Raw genomic sequence first — 22,754 nt, forward strand, 5'->3', positions numbered from 1 at the left:
GAGAGTGGTGTTGTTGTTGTCTGAAAATGGGGAATTTGATTGGTTGGAGTGAGGAGATTTTGCAGGAGGCATTGGGGTTTTGGGATGGACGGTGAAAGGCCATTCTCAACTTTCTCTTTGTTCATCTTTCTGGTAATACTCATCGTTTTGTCTCTCCTATGCACAACTGTACCTTTTTTTCCCCATCTTCTCTCTCTGTCCCTGTCTTGTTTTTTGCATTTTTTAAATATGAAGAGAAAAAAAAATTTGATTGAGGACATATTGTGACCGGCCGTTTATCACTTGATACGAACATTCGAGACGAACATATTAGTCATTGTTGTCGGTCGGTGGTGAATACCATATGCTCACCCAAATATAATTGATTTTTCAATGAGTGGAAAGAGGGTTATGGTGTGGTGTTGTGTGACTAACCAAATTTTAAGATTGCCCATTTGCATATTTTGCATACTAAAATTGAATTCACAATCTGTTTGCGGTGAAAGTTAAGGGTTTGACAATAGTGATGCGTTCTTAAAGGTTAAGGCTTCGTTTCATACACGCAAGTCTGACGAGAAAGATATTAAGACGAGATAACTTGTGGAGAAAGAAGAGACCATTCGGTTCCCTCCATAATAGCGCATACAAAGTTTGTGAGTGTGAGACCCACATAATTTTAACAATCTGCCCAAATTGCGAAGAAATGAGAAGGTCAGTCTTAATATTTTTTTCACTAGTTTATCTTGTAACTTGTGGCAGCAAACCGCTAAAAATTGGATATGTTAACCGTCAGTAATTACTTACATGGATAAAATTGTCTTCTAATAAAAACATTTTTTCCTTTTTATTATTATCTATTATCCATCTCATTTTCTATCTTCTTTTTCTTTTTAATATTTCATAGTACAAAATAATCTTCAAAATCTTCTTTTTTTCTCACTTTTTTTCCTTACTCAACTTTTTCTTTATTTATTTCTCTTTCTTTTATTTCTCTCATTAACCGAATATAAACGAGTGACTTTATTACTTTTAAATTTTAATTATGTTAAATCCATTTTCCCGCATACCGATTATGTAAAATTTTATCATCCAATAATTAATTTTTGTAGTAATTAGGAAACCATAATTAGAAATTTAAATTAAGAGACGATGACACTCACTAGGCCATATTGCCCATCTACATTGCATTGGTGTTATACACAAAAAAGGAAATAGTGGAGTAATGGAAAGGGGAGGGAGGAGTGGACAACACAGTAAGGTGAGTGGCACAATGGGGTTGCTCAGCTGTTTGGCCATTTTGACTGTGAAATGACGTGAGATCAATGTCACACGAATTTTTGACCTCCTTCCCACAATTGTGTCGTAACAACTTTTATTGCAATGCCCAATGATTTTTATTACCTCTTCCTCTCACACCGTCACACACGTTGTGAATGATGTGAGAGAAACGGTCTTTGTTTATTATTGTGTTTTTTTTAACACATCTTGCATTATGAGATTAATCATTTTAAGACCCAAATATCACATAAAGTAAGCATGTATCTTTCTATAAACTATTACTATATTTACCATTGAATTACTTTAAAAAATATATATACCATTGAATCGAACCATATAGAACTAAATACTTAAGGATCCAAATATCTATCAATTGTGTTTGGAATATGAGTTTGCTTTAATTTATGAGAAAAAAATGAATATAGAGAACATAATTGAGAGAAAGTTATGAGAAATGAAGTATAATTTATAGGGTTAGTGGTCAAATTAGTGTCTGATTTTGTTAGCGAGTTTAATTTTATTATTTCGGTGGAAAATGAATTGCGGTAAAAAACTGTCAGTAACTATAAAAAGTGATTGTCATTAAACGTCATTTCTCCGCTGATTGACTAAAATCAATCTCTCTTATAAAACTAGGGACTAATTTAACAATTAACCATAATTTATATGATGTTTGATATTGTTCTTGTTGCATCAACAATGTCTTGATCAAAGGGTAAGTAAGTTAGATTCTCATAAAAATGAAAGCACAAGTTCGAATCTAAAAAAAAAAACATTTGCTGAAAGAAACATACAATTGTTTTTTTGAATGAATGACGACATTTGTTAAAGACGAAAAAAAAACAAGATTTACCATACTTAATTCTAATACATGTCGTATACTCAACATACATAGCTCACTTATCGCCAACTTTTAAAGCTAGAGTTAGGGGTTACTTCTCTGGTGTGTTTATGACTGGTCGACCCCAAAATATCTTGTCCAAACCAACATCGAAATTTATGACTCTACACCTGACCTGCAATTGACTTAGTTGTGTTACTTAAGGTATCATCCAAGAAACTTGATATGCAGGTAGAAGATTGTTGACTTATAACATGTGACTACTGAAATGCTCCCAACAAGGTCGATGACTACAACTTTAATACAACCCAAGCTTCACCTTCTATGAATATAAAAGGATTAGGAAGCAACATGCTAGACAAACGAAGGCCCCGATGTACAATCCATACCCTGATCACAACATCGGCCACCGAGTTAGATTTATATCGGTCCTCATTATCTTTTTTGCTTAAATCTCCCAAGTCAACGGCACATTGCCAAATGTCGAACTCCTCGCCCGAGGATAAGCATAATAGTTGGTATAAATGAAGACCCACTATTCATATGCATCAACCTGCTACATGAAAAATAACCTAGGAGATCCAAGAGTTGGTCGCGAAGCTTGCCATGCTTAGGAACCTAACACGAAAAAGATCTTAATATATCTTTTTTTGGTTGCGAAGCTCGCCATGCTTAGGAAGCTTGCCATGCTTATAGAGTAAATTACTTTTTATATCAAAAGATGATACATGTAAGAAAGAAAAAGCATCCCGTGTCCGAATACTGGGGCCTGTGGGGATACATAACACAAAAAAGATCTTAATATATCTTTAACACAATCTCAAGTAAATCAATTAAGTACAAAATCATCCAATCGTAGATCTATCGAATGATTGACTTGTTTTGCCCTGGATTTCGTTTGATTTGTCAAACACGAATGAGCACTTGGCAGTTCAGACAAAGCAAAATGTGTTCACGAACTAAAAAACTGTTTGATAAAATGCCATCAAGAAAACGGCTAAGGCAAAGTATTTTTGTTTATTTATAACTACACTATCTTTTTCATTTTACTTCTCGTTAATTTACGTATTTTTGTTCGACATCTGATTAAACATGCAAAACAAAGGGATGGTACATTTAAAGAAACGTTAGAAGGTTGATGAATGTAATTAATCAATCGTTAAATAATCATTAAATGTGTTGGTAACAATAAATGAAGCCTTCCTGTATTTATGTATGACAGACATGTCATGGCTGTTGTTTTAATTTGTTTTACGTCCTGTTGTTGTGCCTTGAACACTATGTTACACTAACAAGTTACACCCCCACCACTAAATAAGACCAACAATTGTTTTATAAACTAATTTATTTAACTTAATTATAAGCCTTTTGCCAAATTTAGGATGATGGTTAATTATGGAGTACTAGATTAGACATAACCTGAATTTTAAAATAATACATGAGTCTATCATAGATGTATAAATTGTTTGACCACATATAATGTGTCATTTAGAGATATTCAATATTACCAAAATTCTCATTCTAAATGTTCAACCCTTTTTTTAGGGGACTAGTGTATAAGGCTTGTTATTTTCGCCACTCCTCCTTGGCGGGGGCTAAGCGGGGATCGCGTCCTAGCTACACCTGGAGTGGTGTGTGGGGTGCTCGGTGGGTGCTGGAACGTGGCTGCATTTGGAGGGTGGGTTCGGGGGAGTCTATTGATATTTGGAGGGACCAATGGGTTCCCCAGGCAGCAGGCTACAAGTTGTATTCTGGACAAGGTTTCAGCTCTCATGTGAGGCGGGTCGGCCAACTGTTGAGTCCAGGTAGTAGGACCTGGAATTATGCTCTCATTAGAGACATGTTTGTTCCTCATGAGGCGTCCCTTATTTTACAGATTCCGCTGTCTTTGGTGGGGGGAGCAGACTTGCAATTTTGAGTAGCAGAGGAGAATGGTTGCTACAGCACCAAGTCGGAATATAACTTCATACTTGAGAATGAAAGCTCAGGTGCTTCTTGTTCTGGTCAGGTGGCAAGCTCATAGTCTTGGACAGATTTGTGGAAAGGAAAGTCTCTCCCCAGGTGTAAGGAGCTTGCATGGAGGGCCTGTCATGAAATTTTGCCGGTGAGGACGGTGTTAGCTCAACGCGGTGTAGATGTCGATCTGATATGTCCTCTCTGTGGTGAGGAGGAGGAGACTAGTTCCCATGCTCTCTTTTTTCTGTAGAGAGGTTGCCCCAATCTGGTTTGCTTCCCATTTGTCTTTGGATTTTCGCCAACGCCCTCATGATTTCACGGTCTTTAATTGGGTTGCACAGGTGCTGAAGCAGATGGATGAGTGGGTATCTGATTCAGTGCTAACTCTTCTGTTTGCGTTGTGGGAACGGAGGAATATGTGGTGTTTTGAGGGTCGTTGGTACCCCTATGATATGGTGCTTGCTCGAGCTACTTCATTGGATATGGTGGAAGTGGCGGTGGTGGGGGGTGGCACTCACGGTCCTGCTCGAAGGAGGGGGATGGCAGAGTCAGCTCATCGAGTGTGGAAGCCTCCAGACCCGGGGAAAATCAAGGTAAACGTCGATGCTGCTTTTCCAGTGGGTTCGCTCATGGGTTTTGGGTTCATTGCGAGGAATTCTCGGGGGCAGGTGTTGGCTACTGCTGCAGCTAGGTGGCCAAGGGCGTCATCTGTCGCTGTCGTGGAGGGGATGGCTTTGCACTGGGCTTTGCAGCTTTCTTTGGACCTTGGATTCTTTGAGGTGGTGGTCGAGATTGACAATCAGCTGGTGGTGAAGGCGTGGAAGAGCTATGGGCGTCAATGCTCTTATCTAGCATCTGTTGTTTCTGATTGTTTTAATATTTCTAGTGCTTTTCATAGTTTTAATTTGTCTCATGTCTTACGATCTAGCAACATGGAAGCAGACTATTTGGCCAATTTTGCTTTGACAAACTATTGTTTTGTTGGTTTGGAGGAGTACCCTTGGTTTAGCAGGTATTCTTTCCTCAGATTTGGGAATTCCTAATTAATGAAAGCTTCATCTTTCTGTAAAAAAAAAAAACCTTAAATGTGAGAAACATGTGGTAAAATTTCACATTCACTGAAAATGTAATGAGGAAGTATTATAAAAAGTAGAGAACTCAATCCTCACATTTTAACTAGTTTTGTGGTAAAATTACACTTAAATCAAATTACTATAATAGAGTGGTCTCATTATATGGGTGTTGTAATCCACACAACTGAACATACCTAATTGAAATTTGATGGAACAAAACTTCTCAAGTTCAGGGTTCAAATCCTACTGATAACAAATCTTTCAAAAAAAAACTATAGAATTTTTACGCTATCTCTATAATCACCTAACTCCTCACCCCATATAAATTACATACCTTTAATATAGGCCAAACTTATTTAACAAATAAGCTTATGTCGTATTAAATGTTTGATTCGGATGTGGTGAATATTAAATATATTTTTTTGTTGATAATATTAAGAATTGAATTCTCGGTCTTAGGGGTTCAGACAACCACCCCAACCGGCAATCACACATTGTGTAAGTCCCATACTTGAGTGACTTAATAATACTCCATATATTAAGAAAGAATGTAGATTAACATAAACTAGTGTTTTTTTACCCGTGCGATGCACGGGGAATACATATGTCGTATTTTATACGTAAATTAATACGTTGATTTTTTAAAATATAATAAACAAAGACGAAATATAAGAGTCTGAAATGCGATGTAAACGATTGATTAACTAATAAAAAGATTGGTTAACGAAATCTGAAATTCTCCAAAACATATTAGTGGACGGATTTGTCGTATTTGATACATCAATCAATACGTTTTTTTATACGTGCGTCAATACGTTGATTATTTAAAATATATTAAACAACGAATGAAATTGAAGTGTCTGATACGCTGAGCATAGTGGCGGAAAAGTCTTAAATTGAATCACTTGTTTGAAATTCATGCAATTAAATAACTAATAAACAAAGATGAAATAGAAGTGTCTGAAATGCGAAGCTAACGACTGATTAACTATTAAGAAGATTGGTTAACGAAACCTCAAATTCTCCAAAACATATAATGAGACTGTTTTACGGTGCCTAATAAACAGTAGTCGAGTTACTCTGTAGTGAGCGCGATTACGCGCGTCAATTTCCGCTCACACGTTCTCAAAAACTTCTTTGTACACAACATTGCGCGTGGAGGTGGAAACCACCCCTTGCTCATCCACAATGAGCACCTTCAGTCCTTTTCTAGACTTCACCCTTGAGAGAGCGATATACAGCTGTCCATGAGCAAACACAGGTCTCGGAAGGTACAAACCGACATGAGAAAGGGACTGGCCCTGACTCTTGTTTATAGTCATCGCGAAGCATAAAGTCACCGGAAACTGCCTTCGAGAGAAATTGAATGGAAGACCGGAGTCAGAAGGCGTTATGGTTATCCTCGGAATGTACTTAGTTTTACCCAGCCTGATTCCTGATAAAACAGTCGCAACAATTATATACTGAGTAAAGATGAGTGACCCTCAATCGGGTCCCATTACACAGACCGCCCGCTTGGTCTATGTTTCGTAGAAGCATGATCGGAACCCTTTCTTTCAATATTAGTCTGTGGTTTGGAATTCCCGAGCACTGAACGTCGTTTAAAAACTCAGAGGTGAACCACTCCGCGTGAACCTCAGAATCCTCATCCGACCTACACGGGGTATCGTAGCTCAAGTACTCTCTCTCTACACCAGGAAGCTTTGACAGGATGTAGTTGTTGACCTGCTCGACGCTCTCAAGTGTAGGGGCGAGAATCGCCCTTTCCTGGAAGTACGAATCGCTTTCCAAGTTCGCCACTAAGTCCGGATAAGCAAAATTGACCAACTCAAGAAGAGGATCGGGACCCTGTCCGATCAACAAATCCGACGGAATCTCAATCGTGGTCTCATCCTCGTCGATGGTGTCAACCGTTCCGCCGCCCACCTTAAGAATCCACTTAGCAAACTCTCTTATCTCTGCAGCAGGCGCTGAGGATGAGGCGCTCCGTAATCTCATGTTCACCGTCAGTTTCATGACCTTGCAATATTTCCATAAGTAGGACGAAGTGACGGTCGACCCCACAATATCAGCCCTGCTTCCCTTTGAAATAACCGGAAGAATTTGCCTGAAGTCCCCTCCCAGCACGACAACCTTACCCCCGAAAGGCCCGTCGTTGCCGTAATTTGCTCTTGTTTTCATAACGTCATTCAATGACCTGTCCAACGCTTCAAAGCAATGTTTGTTCATCATTGGCGCCTCATCCCAAATAATAAGCTCGCCTTTTGGAGCAATTCAGCTTTAGGCGACCCCTGACGAAGGTTGCACGTGGAGACTTCGTTTATTGAGATGGGTATTGAGAATCTGGAATGGGCAGTTCTCCCTCCGGGCAACAGTAAAGAAGCTATCCCACTGGAGGCAACATTTAAAACAATTAAACATTTAGATCGCACAGCGGCAGACAGTGTGTTCCACACGAAAGTCTTACCGGTTCCACCAAAACCGTAAAGGAAAAAGAACCCTCCCTTATTAGACATGACGACATCCAATACCTTCTTATACGCAGCCTTCTGTTCGCCGGTAAGTGAACGGACCAACTCTTCATGAATTTTGCTCATCTCTTCCTTGTTGTAAATTGATCTTGTAACCATGGCCAGTTGTTCTGAAATCACTTCGGCTTTCCTCGACTCCAAAGGAGGAAATCTGATAGACGCGTCCCTCGTTCATTAAGGGCTGGAACTTGTAAATCAGAGACTGCCTTATAGAAGCGTGGATCTTACCGCCCTGTTATTAATTTAACAAAATATTAGTATTAGAATTGTTAGTGGTGGATAAATAAAATAAATAGAAATCAGGAACTTATTGATACCTTTGCATCCATCAGCACTAATTCCATTGAGTAAGGCAATTTCTTCCCAGAGAAGCTAGGGACCACCCACAGCCGGATGGGTGTAGCAACAACTGTCCATGCATCTTTGGAAGTGTTAATTTCTGAGATATCATCAGATTTGTAACCTATTGCAGGGGTATTGGTCATCGTAAGTTTTAGGTTAAGGGACAACGAAATAAGCTAATAGTGCAATTTATCAAAAGGAGAAGAGATGATTTAGAATGATAGTTTGATGGGTATATATAGGGGAGAATATGGCTGATGTAGTATCTTAGAATAAAAAGATCAAATCTTTTAAGAAAATATCGATCAAGGAGAAGAGATGATTTAGAATGATTGTAATCTGATTGGATTTTATTTGAAATTTCAAACATATCAATTGAAAATTATACCCAAATACAAACAACAGCAGCTTTTAGAAACAAAATATTATAAATTTCATAATGATACTTTTTATATAGAAACAAAATCTTATAGATTTAACTATATATATAAATCTTATAAATTAGCCAAAACAAATCTATTTTGGCTAATTTGAAAATTTTAAATCTATAGATTTTGTTTATATTCTGGAAACAAATCTAATATGTTTCTAATCTTTTTAAATCTAATATGCTGGAAAACGAATTTATAGATTTTATATTTCTTTTTGTATCTAATCTAAAATCTAAAGCAAATAGATTACTATAGATTTGCTGGAAACTACATAAAAAGTATAGATTTTAGATTATATATATATATATATATATATATATATAAATCTTATAAATTAGCCAAAACAAATCTATTTTGGCTAATTTAAAAATTTTAAATCTATAGATTTGGTTGTTATTCTAGAAACAAATCTAATCTCTTTCTAAACTTTTTAAATCTAATATGCTGGAAAACGAATTTATACCACTTTTTGTATAAACTTTCGGTTTTAGCAAATATTTTATGCACTTAATTTTAGCATTATAACTGAAACAACTATAAGGAGATGTCTATAAGTATGTTAAACAACTACTTAACATGTTACAATACTCATCAGTCACATACACACAATTATAACCTAAATATAAATTGAACATACCGATACCGGTCCTTTCTCTCTTGCATGTCTTTCATCAGCTTTCTTATAATGATTTTCTATGTACTGCTTTGCAACTGCAACCTTCTATTTGGTCACACATGAAGGTGCTTCTTACTTCTGTCAAACAGGAAAATAAATGGCAGTGAATTAATGAACTTAAGCAGTTTTAAGGAAGTGATAAAATTTAACAGAGAAAAAATGGAACAATATGCCATAAAGTTCAGAAAATGCAAATGCGTGGGTAGTCATGTACATGAAAAATTAAGATCCTGGTTTATTCTTTAAGCGATTTCATGCGGTGTGTAGTCAACTCAACTCAATCTTATCTGATCAAGGGATATACTCCTGATCCACTAAACTGTTCACTGCTTAAACATTAGGTTTAATCAGCACCAGGTGCTTACATGTACATAGTGAAAAAACAGTCCAATTGAAAGCAGCCTTGCCTCATTCAAAATAGGAACCAGAACGGGCATAAGAAGAAGCTGTGACCATCAAAGTTTATTTTGTGTTTTGAAACGCATATATCATAAAAAAAAACTTCCTACAGAGGTAATTTTTCACTAAAACTTCAACAAAACCAAAATTCTTATAACACCCACCCATTGCACTTGGAGCATAAGACATTTCTGGAGAGGGAAAGCTTCTTAGCTGCCCCAAGGTAAAGGTCCTCCAGAGAGACCTTAAGAGGGTAAACAACATCTTCTCCACATCTCTGCCTCCGCCCTCGACTACCACCACCACCTGTTCACATGAACCAAAAACCCCTTTAAGCTAAACAAACCACACAACCATTGACTGATAAAAATGAGTCAAAATTCAAAAAACAGCCAATCATTAGTATAATAATAATCACCAGATGAAAAGGGACTCCCACCAAAGAAAGATGAGAATATGTCAAACGGGTCATGGCGGCCACCTCCTCCACCTCCCATTCCTTCCTTAAGTGCATCTTCACCATAATGATCATATATCTCACGCTTCTCAGGGTCATTCAGAACCTCATAAGCTTGTGCCAACTCCTTGAACTACAACATAAATTAGACAAACACAGGTCAAGCCTCACCTTACTTGCTTTCGCAATCTCACACAGTGCCACACTATACCAAAACCCACCACAAATTCTTCCCACAAACTAACAAAATTTCCAATTTTTCGACAAATTCCAACCCTAAATCGATCAAAATATACACAAAACCACAAAACCCCTTTTGCAATCTAAATTAATCACAAAACCCCAAATCAAACAATTAAGATAACTAATCAACCCTAAAACAAACAATTAATCTACAACTTCTCCTTTCTCTCCCCTCAATTCTTTCACTCCCTCAATCCACTTCACTGACAATGATTAGGTTAATCAAAACATACACAGATCAATGTTTCACCTCCTATAACACAGGACACAAATTTTAGATGCAAATTAAGAAAAACGAATAAAATAGAATCACATACAAAGGAGAATCAGAAAACATAAAAAAAAAATCAAAATATTGCAAAATTCCATATAGAATATAAAATGGACTCACCATCCATGGCTTCCAAAGAATCTCTTTTGGTGGAATATCTATAAAAAAAAACCTGAAGAAAAGAATTTGAAATTAGCATGGCAAGTGATGAACGAAATTGACCTTGAAGTCAAACATGAGTGAATGAAAGTTAAAGGTAAAGTAAAATAAAATTGAAAAAAACCATAACATATTATGCAAGCAAAGGAAGAAAATAATTTGAAACCTCCATCTGCAACCTTCCCAATCAGTCCAAGGCAGCAAATTGGAGGGATGCGATTGCATGTCGATGGCAAAGTGGTTCCGTTGAGAGATGAGACGATTTTGTGGGGGTGGTTCCGTTCAGTGGAGAGATGAGATGAAAATTGCATGGAGGAGATAGTGGAGGTAGGCAGGTTTTAACAGGGTTTTTGCTGATGGGATGTATTATTGATTTAAATCACTTATCACAGATTTTATATTAAGATAAAATCATGAAATAAACAACATAAATCCTAATCAAATCTAAAATTTAAAAATGTATTAAATAAATATAGATAAAAACTATCAAAATCTAGCAAATCACAATAAAAACTCATAAAATCCGGAATTAATTAAAAATCCGAAAATTCAATAAAAATACCATAAAAAATAATAATACTCTAAAAATAAATAATAATATAAATTAAGATAAAATACAGAAATAAACAACATAAATCCTAATCAAATCTAAAATTAAAAAATGTACTATATAAAAATAGATAAAAACTATCAAAATCTAGCAAATCACAATAAAAACTCATAAAATCCGGAATTAATTAAAAATCCGAAAATTCAATAAAAATACCATAAAAATTAATTAATACTCTAAAAATAAATCAAAAATAAATTAAGATAAAATCAAGAAATAAAAAACCTAAATCCTAATCAAATCTAAAATTAAAAAATGTATTTTTTTATTAAGGAGAAATAAGGTAAGGAAAAATCATGACACATGTGGCAAGTGGGGCCAAGGAGAAAGAACCTACATGTAAAATATTAGGTGAGATTTAATCTGGGAGCGACACGTCACTAACTTGGCCTGTGAGAGCGACACGTCATGCTAGAAGTTGTTCTTTTCTAATATATATATTGATTGATGAGTGACTTAATAATACTCCATATATTAAGAAGGAATGTAGATTATCATAAATGAAAATTAAAAGGCTAAAAAGCATTTTTGGCCCCTGATGTTTCAAGTTTGTGCAAATTCTGCCCCTATCTATTTTTGTCGATGTTTCTACCCCTCATGTTTTCAAACAGTGCACCGTCTACCCCTCCGTCAGGGGTAGACGATGCACTGTTTGAAAATATGAGGGGTAGACGATGCACTGTTTGAAAACATGAGGGGTAGAAACATCGACAAAAATAGAGTAGGGGCAGAATTTGCACAAACTTGAAACATCAGGGGCCAAAAATGCTTTTTAGCCAAATTAAAACCAAAGAAATACCAACTTCAGAAAATTATCTAGCCATTGAAGCTGGACTGGGCCTAAACTTTCAGGAATAGATCGGCCCAAATATGTAGTAGTGTACTTTCACAGTTTATTGTATTTTTTTTTTTGACGTTAAAAATCATCTTCACAGTTTATTGTTGAAACTTGAAATTGGTTCTACATTTTGTACCGCGAGTGTAAAAAGCTTTTCCCTCCTCAACGCTCATTCTTCCCGCTAAGCAGTTTCAACTTGAAGCAAGATCGCCATTAGCATTGGGATCGAAGGAACCCTAATCCCAATTGCAACCACAAATTTTACACATGAGTTTTCCAGGTAACAGAGACCAAATCTCCATCGCTATTATACGAAAAATCCCTAGATCATGCATTGACTATTTTAGCACGGACACAACAATGTCTGACAAGTTTTTTGCCAAAAAATTCTTGATGTGAACATCACGTTTTCGAGTTATGCAACTTGGAGTATAGTTTTATTATCAGCAATGTTCCCAATGATGTTTACAATGTCAAATTGATCAATCACTCATTGGAACTTGAATTTATTGCCTCCTAAGTCCTAAGTCCTAAGCATTAGATTTGTCTTATTAGGTAAAATTGTTTAACCTGGTAGTACACTCATAGTCGTGTGTGTAATATTATTGTGTGTGTAATATTATTGTGTGTGTTAATCACTGGTTGGATTGACAATTATTGTTGTCTTTTATAGTGCATCATTTTGGTTTGTCTAATGATGTACAGTTTCTAATCTGTGATGATTAATTGGTCATTTTATACTTCAGACATTGGAGTTCAATTCATATTTCAACAATATCTTGCTGTGTGAACAGGTATGTTTTTCCAACAAACATCAATTACATTTTTTATTGGAGTGACTGTTTAATTAGGTGAATGTCTTGTGTTCCATCCATGTGTGTCTGTTTATGAGATGATAGTACAAGAAATCAAGAATAGATCTATTATTACATTTATATTTCTGAGTTTGACTTTTGTTTGTCATTTACAGACAAAAAAAAATTGAATATGCTCTCATTATTAATTCTGCTATTGGGTATCTGTGTCTGACCTTGACACTTTTGGCTTCTATTGTACCTGAGAACAACATACTTGTCCTGAAATTAGCTTCTTATAACAGTAAGCAGGTTTTGGAAGTTGATGGCTTCAACATCTTTTCTTAAGAAAAAATAAAATATTCTTATCGAACCTTCTAACTTTTTTTTTTCTTTATGGGCTCTCCACTAGGCCTAAAGAAATGTTGTTGTTGTGATTGTGAATCTCATTCTTCTGGGGCTACCCCGCCACCCACTCATAATGCACATGAATGTACAGAACCGATGATATAGTTGTAACACACACGTGTGACTGATGATGCATATAATTTCGTATACAAGGTAGCAAGCATGTGCCAATGATTTTATCATAGATTCTTACAATTTCCCTTTAAAGCATGATAAAGGTTTCATCATTTTCTTATATAACGTGGGCTTGGATACCAGTTGAGTGCAACGTGAACAATTTGGTTCACTTTTTTTTATCCTGAAATATGTGCTAACATTTGTTTGCACGGATGCTAACAGATATCCAAATATAACATTTATTTGTTTGTTTTGTTTTTATCTCCTGGTTGCACACAAAACCGATGTTCCCTGAATTCCTCTTATGTTATCTTGTATACTAAGTCAGTTACTATGTTAATATATGATCTTGATATATCAATATATAGATGAAAATGTTGTAGTGAGTTTGATTAGTTTTTCCTCTTTGCATCCTGGTGATAGCGCCCTCCAAGCAGGGGAGCTGCTCAGTAAATTTCTGTCCAGGATATTTGGTTTAATCTAATATATATACACTTAAAACTTCTTTCAATAAGTTAATGGGGCGTAAGCATTCAACTTGTGAGTGGAGGTTCTTGGCTCTTGACCCTAGGTTGATGCCTCTTCTTCTTTCTCACCCTAGGCCTCAACTATTCTAACAAAACAATCAGTCTCTACTAGAAAAAGCAAGCAAGGTGGAAAAGGAAAAGCTTAAAATGCTTCTGCTTTCTTCACTTTCCCTGGCTAAAATGGCGACAAGATGCTCTCATCAATCAATCATTCCATTCATCTTTTTTCCAGTGGATATCTTTGTTAAGGGCCCCTCCAAATACAAATAATGCCTTATTATTGTTTTCAGAATCTAAAACCATTTCAAATTTTGTTGTTTTATATACAAAAGGAGCGAATCAAAACCTTCTGGTCCTCACCAACTAGTGCTCTTTTATTGGAGCCATCTTGCATCTAGTGCTCTTTTATTGGAGCCATCTTGCATCGCTCAAAATAAAAGTCATGATAGGAGAGGAAAAAACCAAATTCCACGAAGCAAGTTGAGAATGATTTTTAATTCTGGGCTTATGAAATATGGATACTGTACATTACTCTAAAGCTTGGGTAGCAAAGTGTTCTGTACTAGGGAGATCTGACGTCGGAAACTGACAGAAAGTAAACCCTAGCAGAGTACTAAAAATATCACAAAAGGAATATTCTCATTAAATGTTTTTTAAAGGTTAAGTTGTACAAGCTGATGACCTTCCCTTTTATAGAGGGTGAAGTCATGACATGGACTTTTCCTAAATGTGGGCCTGACAATCAGGGCCCAAATCCCTGTACATATAAGACAAATCCAAAGGAATCTTCCAGCTGGCTTGTGGGTCCATCATCTAAGGGAGGGCAATGAAGCTCGTTGTGTCGCACTTCCCGCCATGGCTATCTTCAATGGTTTATTGTTCATTTTGGGCGGGACATAATCTTCTTTATGTCCCGCCCAGTCCACATGCCCCCAAGACATGAGACTCGAGTAATGAGTCGAAATGTCTTCATCATGTTACCTAGTAGTTCGCCTCTATTGTTTATTCGTTCATCGCCATTTCAGTGTTTATTTATACGACGCCACTTTCGTGCGTCGCCACTTTTGTTGCCGTTTTGTAGATGGGCCGCCATTTGTCATAACCGTCAATCACGTCTTTTCAACTGACGCACGTAATCCTTGTTTTCCGGGATTTCGTCATCATTTTCCATGAATGCGGTTGTGCGTCTCGAGGAGTTACACCTTTTCAGTTCATGCCTTTTCAAATTTCAAATCCCACGTCCTTTCACGATCTTTCCCCACTCATTCTCTCTCCTCATTTTCTCTCTATAAAAACCCCTTTTCACATTTCATTTTTCACTTTCCTGAAACTTTCGTTCTGAAAACTTTTCACCGCAGCGCTCACTTTCTCTTCTTTGAACTCCGGTGAACCTTTCTTACTCCGGCCGTCGTCATTGCGCGGTGCTCCCCCATTGCCGACGTTCTCCTTTCTCAAATCCACAGTTCTTCCCCTGGTTAGTTCTTCCTCTTTCTTGAGACTCTTCGTTTACTTCTTTTTTCTGACTCTGTTCATCTTCTTTCTTCTTTTGACTCTGTTCATCTTCTTTCTTCTTTTGACTCTGTTCATCTTCTTTCTTCTTTTATCTTCTTTCTTCTTTTTATGAAACTGCCTCGCATGTCGTTGCCAAACGCCAGCTTTTCTTCCCTAGAACTTTCTTCGCCCTCTACGGAGGAGGAAGTTGTTGCCCACACCATAATTGAAATTCACTCCTCGCCTTCTACCCACGTCGATTCCGGTCCCGCCGGCTCTGTAGATTCAATTCTCTCCTCCAATGGAGAGTTGTCTTCACCTGAATGGCGCTCAAACGCGCATTTAGTTGAAGATAAGTGTCTCTTGCGTTCTATCTGGAGCAGTGTTGGGAGCCTTAATTCGCTTCGAATATCTGCCCAAGGGTTCACGAAGATAAACCCCGCCACCTCCAATAATGAAGACCTTCAGTTGAATGTTCTTCCATGTGGCGAGGATGACTGTGTTCTTTTGCGCAAAGAGCCAACCGATGAATCGCCTGATTTCTTTTTTGTTTATGGTTATTTCTTTTTAGACTTGAATATCAAACTTCCCTTCTCACCTTTTATATGTCACGTTCTTTCTTTTCTGAATGTGGCGCCTTGCCAACTCCAACCCAACACCTGGGGTTTTATCCGCTGCTTTGAAATTCTTTATGAACACTTGAGTTTCACTCCAACCTATCCTTTGTTCTTCCTTTTCTATAAATCAGTCACCACTAAACCTACTTCTGTGAAATGGGTTCCACTTTTAGCCCGTAAGAACATGAGTCGGTTCACCGCCCTTAAAAGCCATTACAAAGTATGGCAGAAAAAATACTTTAAAGTTATGGAGTCGCCCGAAATAAAGAACTTGTTCCGAGATTCCGACAATAACCCTCTCTTCCCTTTTTACTGGACAAAAAACCCTCGCCGAAAAATATCCGTTTCATACGACGCCTTGGATGAATCTGAACAAGGCGTCGCCGATTACCTCCGCACACTACCAGTAATTTCTGGTCACGACTTGATTGAGGCGTCGAAATCCGGCACTTTAAATCAATTTTTTAGTAAGTTTATAATCTTTGCACGTAACTTGTTTTTCTTGTTGTTCATGTATCTCGTCTAATTGGTGTTTTCCATACAGCTACGATGGGAAAAAGCAAGGTTGACGCGAACCCAATCAAGATGAAGGAATACCTCGCCCAGTCTGCTGCGGCGGCGAAGAAGAGGGCCGCCGAAACTGAGCAAAAGAAGAAGAATGAAGGTACTTCGGGTTCTGACAACGTCAGGGACCCTAAGCGTCAAAAAACTTCAGGTGCTGCTGGTGGTAAGCCTCTCCACCAATCGACTCTCGATCCAGAAAGTCATCCGGCTGAGAAAAAGAAGGGACATGACAATGTCCCGCCCCCTCAACAAGATTCAAGCGCGCTAATCAACCGCCCACCAACTCCATTTAACCAAGCTGGCCCTAGCTCAGCCATTGGTGGCGAGGCTCCTCCCCCCTTGCTGAACTTGTCGGATCCTCACTTCAATGGGCTGGAATTCATGACCCGTACTTTTGACAACCGGATTCACAAGGACATTTCCGGTCAAGGCCCCCCCAACATTGCTTCCGTGGCGATCCATCACGCGCTTTCTGCCGCCAGTACTGTGGCGGGAAAGGCTCAGTGCGTGAAGGAGTTGATATCGGCCAAGAACCGTTATGAAAAGAAGGCGGCTGATTATAAGACTGCATATGAGCGAGCGAAGGCCGATGCTGAAACCGCCAACAAGAAGCTGAAGGCCGCCGAGGAGAAGTGTGCTAAGTTAGCTGATGACTTGGCTGCTTCTGACTTGCTCCTTCAGAAGACCAAGTCCCTAAAGGAAACCATCAACGACAAACACACTGCTGTTCAGGCCAAGTGTCAAAAACTGGAAAAGAAGTACGAACGCCTAAGTGCTTCCATCTTGGGGCGTGCTTCTCTCCAGTTTGCTCAAGGCTTTCTGGCGGCCAAAGAGCAAATTAGTGTGGTTGAGCCGGGCTTTGATCTTTCCCGTATTGGGTGGCTGAAGGAGATCAAGGATGGTCAAGTAGTTGGTGATGATGACATTAGCCTCGACCTCCTTCCCCAATTCGATGATGAAAGTGAGCCTGAAGAAGATGGCGAGGATGGGAATGAGCAGCACAAGAACGAGGATCACGAGAAGGAAGACCCTCAAGCTGGGACAAGCCAGGGCAACAACGCCAACAATGAGAATCTGGCTTGAATTTGTAATTTGTTTTTATTTTGTTGAGTCATCTTTTATCTTTGGGGCCTTGCCCCTTTTGTCTTTTTTCATTCCAAATTATGTACGGGCGTCGCCCCTTTTTCTTGCTTTTAATGAAGACCGTTTTAAATTTTGTTGTTACCTTGAGTTGTTATCAATTATTGTTGTTACTTAGGTCTATATACCTTAGTCGATTTTTCGACGAGGCTTGGTTTCTAGTGGCCACTAGAATTGCCAAGGCTTGCAATATTGGATGGCGATACTTTCTTATTCCGAAAGGTTTATTCGCGGTATTATATACCTTGATACGATTTATTTTGCATAAACTCGTAATATAAATTAAAAAATGAAAAAGCAACTTTTGTTGAAATAATCTTCATTTCTCTTTCATACATGAGAACAATTGTCTCCATTCTTTTTACATGCCGCCTCATTAAAAACCTCTCCAAAGAAAGGAAAAAAGAGTGCGGCTTCATTCACCTTTGGTTGTTTCTATTAACTAAAATACTGCTTTAGATGAGAGGCGTTCCATGTTCGTGGAACCTTTTGGCCATTTAGTTGTTCCAACTTATAAGCTCCTCCTCCAACATCGCCTATAATCGTGTAAGGCCCGCCCCAGTTGGGTGAAAGTTTGTTGTGTTTATCGGGTATTGTATTTTTTCGGAGCACTAAGTCTCCTACCCTCATTTTTCTTGGCACTACTTTCGTTGAGAATTTTCTTGCAACCTTCACTTTTCCCGCCTCATTCCTTATGTGAGCTTCACGTTGTTCCTCGGGCAGCATGACTAGATTTGCTATCAAATTTTCCCCGTTGTCATTCTCATTAAACCGAGCCACTCGCCAATTTTGGTTTTCAATTTCCACTGGGAGCATGGCGTCGGTCCCATAAGTTAAACGATACGGGGTTTCCTTTGTGCTTGTCTGTTCAGTGGTGTTGTATGCCCAAAGAACGCCTGGTAGTTCCTCCGCCCAAAGCCCTTTTGCTTCATCCAGTTTCTTCTTTAAACCTTTCAGGATAACCTTGTTAGCCGATTCAGCCTGCCCATTGGTTTGTGGATGTTCTACAGAGGCAAATCGCATCTCGATTCCCATTTCTGTACAAAATTCCCGGGTAACACTACTTGTGAATTGTGTTCCGTTATCCATTACTAATGTCATGGGGACCCCAAATCTATAAACAATCCTTCGCCACAAGAAGCTCCTGACCTTGGCGGCCGTGATTGTTGCCACTGCCTCGGCTTCTATCCACTTAGTGAAGTAATCAACCGCCACGATGATATATTTCATTTGTGCCTTCGCTACTGGGAATGGTCCCAAAATGTCTACCCCCCACATAGCAAATGGCCAAGGCGCCATCATGGTTGTTAACTCTTCTGGCGGAGCCTTGTGCAAGTCAGAGAAGACTTGGCATTTTTCACATTTCATAACATACTCAAGACAGTCCTTCTTCATTGTCGGCCAATAAAATCCAGCTCTCACAATTTTCACCGCCAAGGATTTCCCGCCTATATGGCTTGAACAAACACCTTCATGGACTTCCGCCATTATTCCATGGGCGTTCTTGGTGTCAACGCATTTGAGCATAGGGGACATAATTCCCCGCCGATACAACTCACCATCCACCACTGTGTAAAAACTGGCTTCCCTTCGTTTCGCTCTTGTGTTCACATCGTCATCCTTTGGAGGGTTTTCTAGGAAGATTTTGATTGACTCCATCCAAGAAGGCTCGCCTTCAATTACTGAATTGACTGCTTTCAACTTTATTTCTACCAAATCAATGCTCGGGCGAGGCAGGGTTTCCTGAATGACTGTTTGGTAACTGCCCAATCTCCCTGTGCTCGCCAATTTTGCTAACACATCGGCCCTCTCATTTTGGCCCCTCGGGACATGTTCTATCTTAATTTCTTTGACCTCCATCATCAATCTGTGTACCACTTCCAAGTATTTGGAAAGTTGCGGATCCTTTACTTGGTACTCGTCTTTCACCTGTTTAACCACTAACTGCGAATCTCCCTTGATAAATAACTTTTGTACCCCCAGCTCAATGGCTAGCCTTAAGCCGGCAATCAAAGCCTCATACTCAGATTGATTGTTGCTCGCCTTGAACTCGAACTTTAGAGACTGTTCAATGATCATTTTGTCTGGACTTTCAATTGTTATCCCAGCCCCACTTCCAGTCTTATTAGAGGATCCATCCACAGATAGGACCCATTCTCCTCGAGTCTTCTCGCCTTCCGTGGGTGTTAATTCCGCCACGAAGTCGATCAAACTTTGAACTGTGACTTGGCCCCTTGGCTCATATTGTATATCATATTCTGACAATTCCACTGACCAGCTAACCAATCGTCCTGACAAATCGGGCTTCTGAAGTACTTGTCTTAAGGGGACATCAGTTTTAACTTTAACTTGGAAACTTTGGAAATAAGGCCTAAGGCGCCTCGCAGTTTTCAAAATCGCCAATGCAGCCTTTTCAATTTTTTGGTACCGCAACTCTGCCCCCTGTAAAGTATGGCTCACGAAATATATAACTTTCTGCTTTTTTCCGCCCTCTTCTTGGAGCAACACTGTACTCACCGCCTTGTTAGTAACTGCTAGATAGAGCACTAATGGAAAGTCTGGTGTTGGCCTGGAAAGTACTGGCAATGTGGCCAATGATTCCTTTAATTTGGTAAAAGCTTGTTCGCATTCCTCTGTCCACTGAAACTTTGAATTCTTTTTTAAGCATGTGAAGAATGGGGCCGCTTTGTCACCCGCCATTGGCAAGAAACGTGACAAGGCGGCCATTCGTCCTGTCAAACGCTGAACTTCCTTGACACTTGTTGGGCTTTTCATCTCTAAGATCGCCCTTCCCTTATCAGGATTCACTTCTATTCCTCTCAATGTCAACATGAATCCCAAGAACTTTCCTCCCTGGATCCCAAAAGAACACTTCTCAGGATTCAACTTCATTTGATATGTTCTTAATTGAGTAAACGCTTCCTTAAGATCGCCGCCATGATCACTGGCCCTGGCGGACTTTACGATCATGTCGTCCACATATACCTCCATATTCCTGCCCACTTGTTTTGAAAAGATTTTATCCATGAGCCGTTGGTACGTAGCTCCTGCATTCTTCAATCCAAAAGGCATTGTCTTGTAACAGTAATTCGCCTGATTGGTCATAAATGATGTACTCTCTTCATCCGATGGATGCATCGTGATTTGATTGTAGCCCGAATAAGCATCCATGAGACTTAAAAGTTCATTCCCCGACGCTCCATCCACAAGCTTATCGACATTGGGAAGTGGATATGAATCTTTAGGACACACTTTGTTCAAGCTTGTGTAGTCCGTGCACATTCGCCACTTCCCATTGGATTTCTTGACCATCACAACATTGGCGAGCCATGTCGGGTACTGCACCTCACGGATGAAGCGGGCCTTGATTAGTTTCTCGGTCTCTAATTGTACTGCCTTATTCTTTTCATCACTCATTCTCCGCCTTGGCTGGATGACTGGGGTCGCCCCTGGTCGAATAGCCAATTTGTGAGTGATCACATTGGGGTCAATCCCTGGTACATCATTGATGGTCCATGCAAAGAGATCCAAATTATCACCCAGCAGGGTGATCAACCTTTCCTCTTGCTCCTTTGTCAAACTGCTGCCAATCTTTAAAATTTTATCCTTAATTTGCACTTGCTTGGTTTCTTCCAGAGGTTGTGGGCGGAAATCATCAGCATCGTCTCTTGGATCCAAACTGAACCCCTCTTGCGGAAAGATTTCTGTGATTCTGTGACTTTCTTTGGCGGCCTTACGCCCATAAAGCGCCACACTTCTTAGATAACATTCTCTTGCTGCATTTTGGTCCACATGTAATACCCCAACCTTTCCATTGCAGGCTGGATATTTAACAGTCAAATGAGCTGTCGAAATGACCGCACATAGCTTGTTGAGGGTGTCACGTCCCAAGAGTACATTGTAGTTGGCTCTGCACGCCAGGACTAAGTACTTCACTTGAAATTTCTTTACAAACTCTCCTTCGCCAAAAGCAGTTGGTATTTCCACATATCCTCGAACAGTGACACGGTCCCCTGTAAACCCTACCAAGGTTCCTTTATACAGCCTCAAGTCTGACTCTTTTAGCCCCAGGCGATCAAAGGCATCTCCATAAATGATATCCGCCGAAGACCCCTGGTCTAAAAATACTTTCTTCGTGACATAATTGTTAACCCTGATTGTTACCACAATTGAGTCGTTGTCATGGGGAATCACGTGCGCAAAATCCTGAGGAGTGAATATGATAGGGGAGTGATTCACCCAACACTCGCCTTCACTTGCCTCATGTACTGAGTGTACTGCCGCCACATAGCGCTTTCTACCCTTACTTGAAATTGCACCCCCGCCAAATCCTCCTGCAATAGATGAACATTCCCCAACAGGATCGCCCAACTCCTCCACTATCTCCTTGCCTTTGCCTTTGTCTCCTTGGGTGATCCTAGCGACTTCTGGCGTTGCTGTGTCTTTAACGAAGTTTGCCAGATGACCAGCCTTAATCAATCGATCAATTTCCCGCCTCAAATTCCAACAATTATCCGTCGTATGCCCCAACGCTTTGTGGTACTCGCACCACCTATTGGTATCTACATTAGCTGGCGGTCGCCGCGGTGGTGGCGGGTACTGCACAACATTTGTCTGCCCAACGGCCCTTAAAATGGTGCTTAAGGGCGCATTTAACTTTGTAAGTGGAACTGGAGCTGGCGTAGTACCATGCTGACCAGTTGTGGCTGCAGCGGGACCTTGAGAATTACGGTGCCATGTATTTTGAAATCCTGGTTTGGAGTTTTGATATGGTCCCGGTCTTGGTACACGGGGGGTTTGTGCTACCCTGGTTTCCTTCCCTGCCTTAGGTTTATCCTGCGAAACCCAGCCGGAATGGGCTTGCTTGCGTCCTTCCTCTCTTTCTTGTTTTTTCTGATCATCCTGCTCAATTAATATGAATTCCTGAACACGAGCACAAAGGTCCATCATGTCTTTTGCCGGTCGCCTCGTCAAGTCCCGATTCAAGTCACCCGCACGAAGACCATTTTTGA

The 22,754-nt window shown here is 39.4% G+C and overlaps 2 protein-coding genes and 1 pseudogene across 2 annotated transcripts; 1 reads left to right on the forward strand and 2 right to left on the reverse strand.

Annotated features, from left to right (window-relative positions):
- The first annotated feature begins 4,284 nt into the window (after positions 1–4,284).
- LOC130711537 (uncharacterized) lies at positions 4,285–5,097 on the forward strand. Its single transcript, XM_057561211.1, has one exon. The coding sequence runs from the start codon at positions 4,285–4,287 to the stop codon at positions 5,095–5,097; it is 813 nt and encodes a 270-aa protein (XP_057417194.1).
- Positions 5,098–6,242: 1,145 nt separating this feature from the next.
- Positions 6,243–7,643, reverse strand: LOC130711545 (uncharacterized; annotated as a pseudogene).
- Positions 7,644–9,657: 2,014 nt separating this feature from the next.
- Positions 9,658–21,899, reverse strand: LOC130711553 (uncharacterized). The gene is made up of 4 exons (XM_057561232.1): positions 18,671–21,899; positions 10,175–10,286; positions 9,925–10,096; positions 9,658–9,812 (listed from the first exon to the last, which is right to left on the reverse strand). The coding sequence occupies exons 1-4, from the start codon at positions 21,157–21,159 to the stop codon at positions 9,658–9,660; spliced, it is 2,928 nt and encodes a 975-aa protein (XP_057417215.1). The 5' UTR covers positions 21,160–21,899.
- Positions 21,900–22,754: the final 855 nt, after the last annotated feature.

Source organism: Lotus japonicus, chromosome 1, assembly GCF_012489685.1.
Source record: "Lotus japonicus ecotype B-129 chromosome 1, LjGifu_v1.2".
NCBI lineage: Eukaryota > Viridiplantae > Streptophyta > Magnoliopsida > Fabales > Fabaceae > Lotus > Lotus japonicus.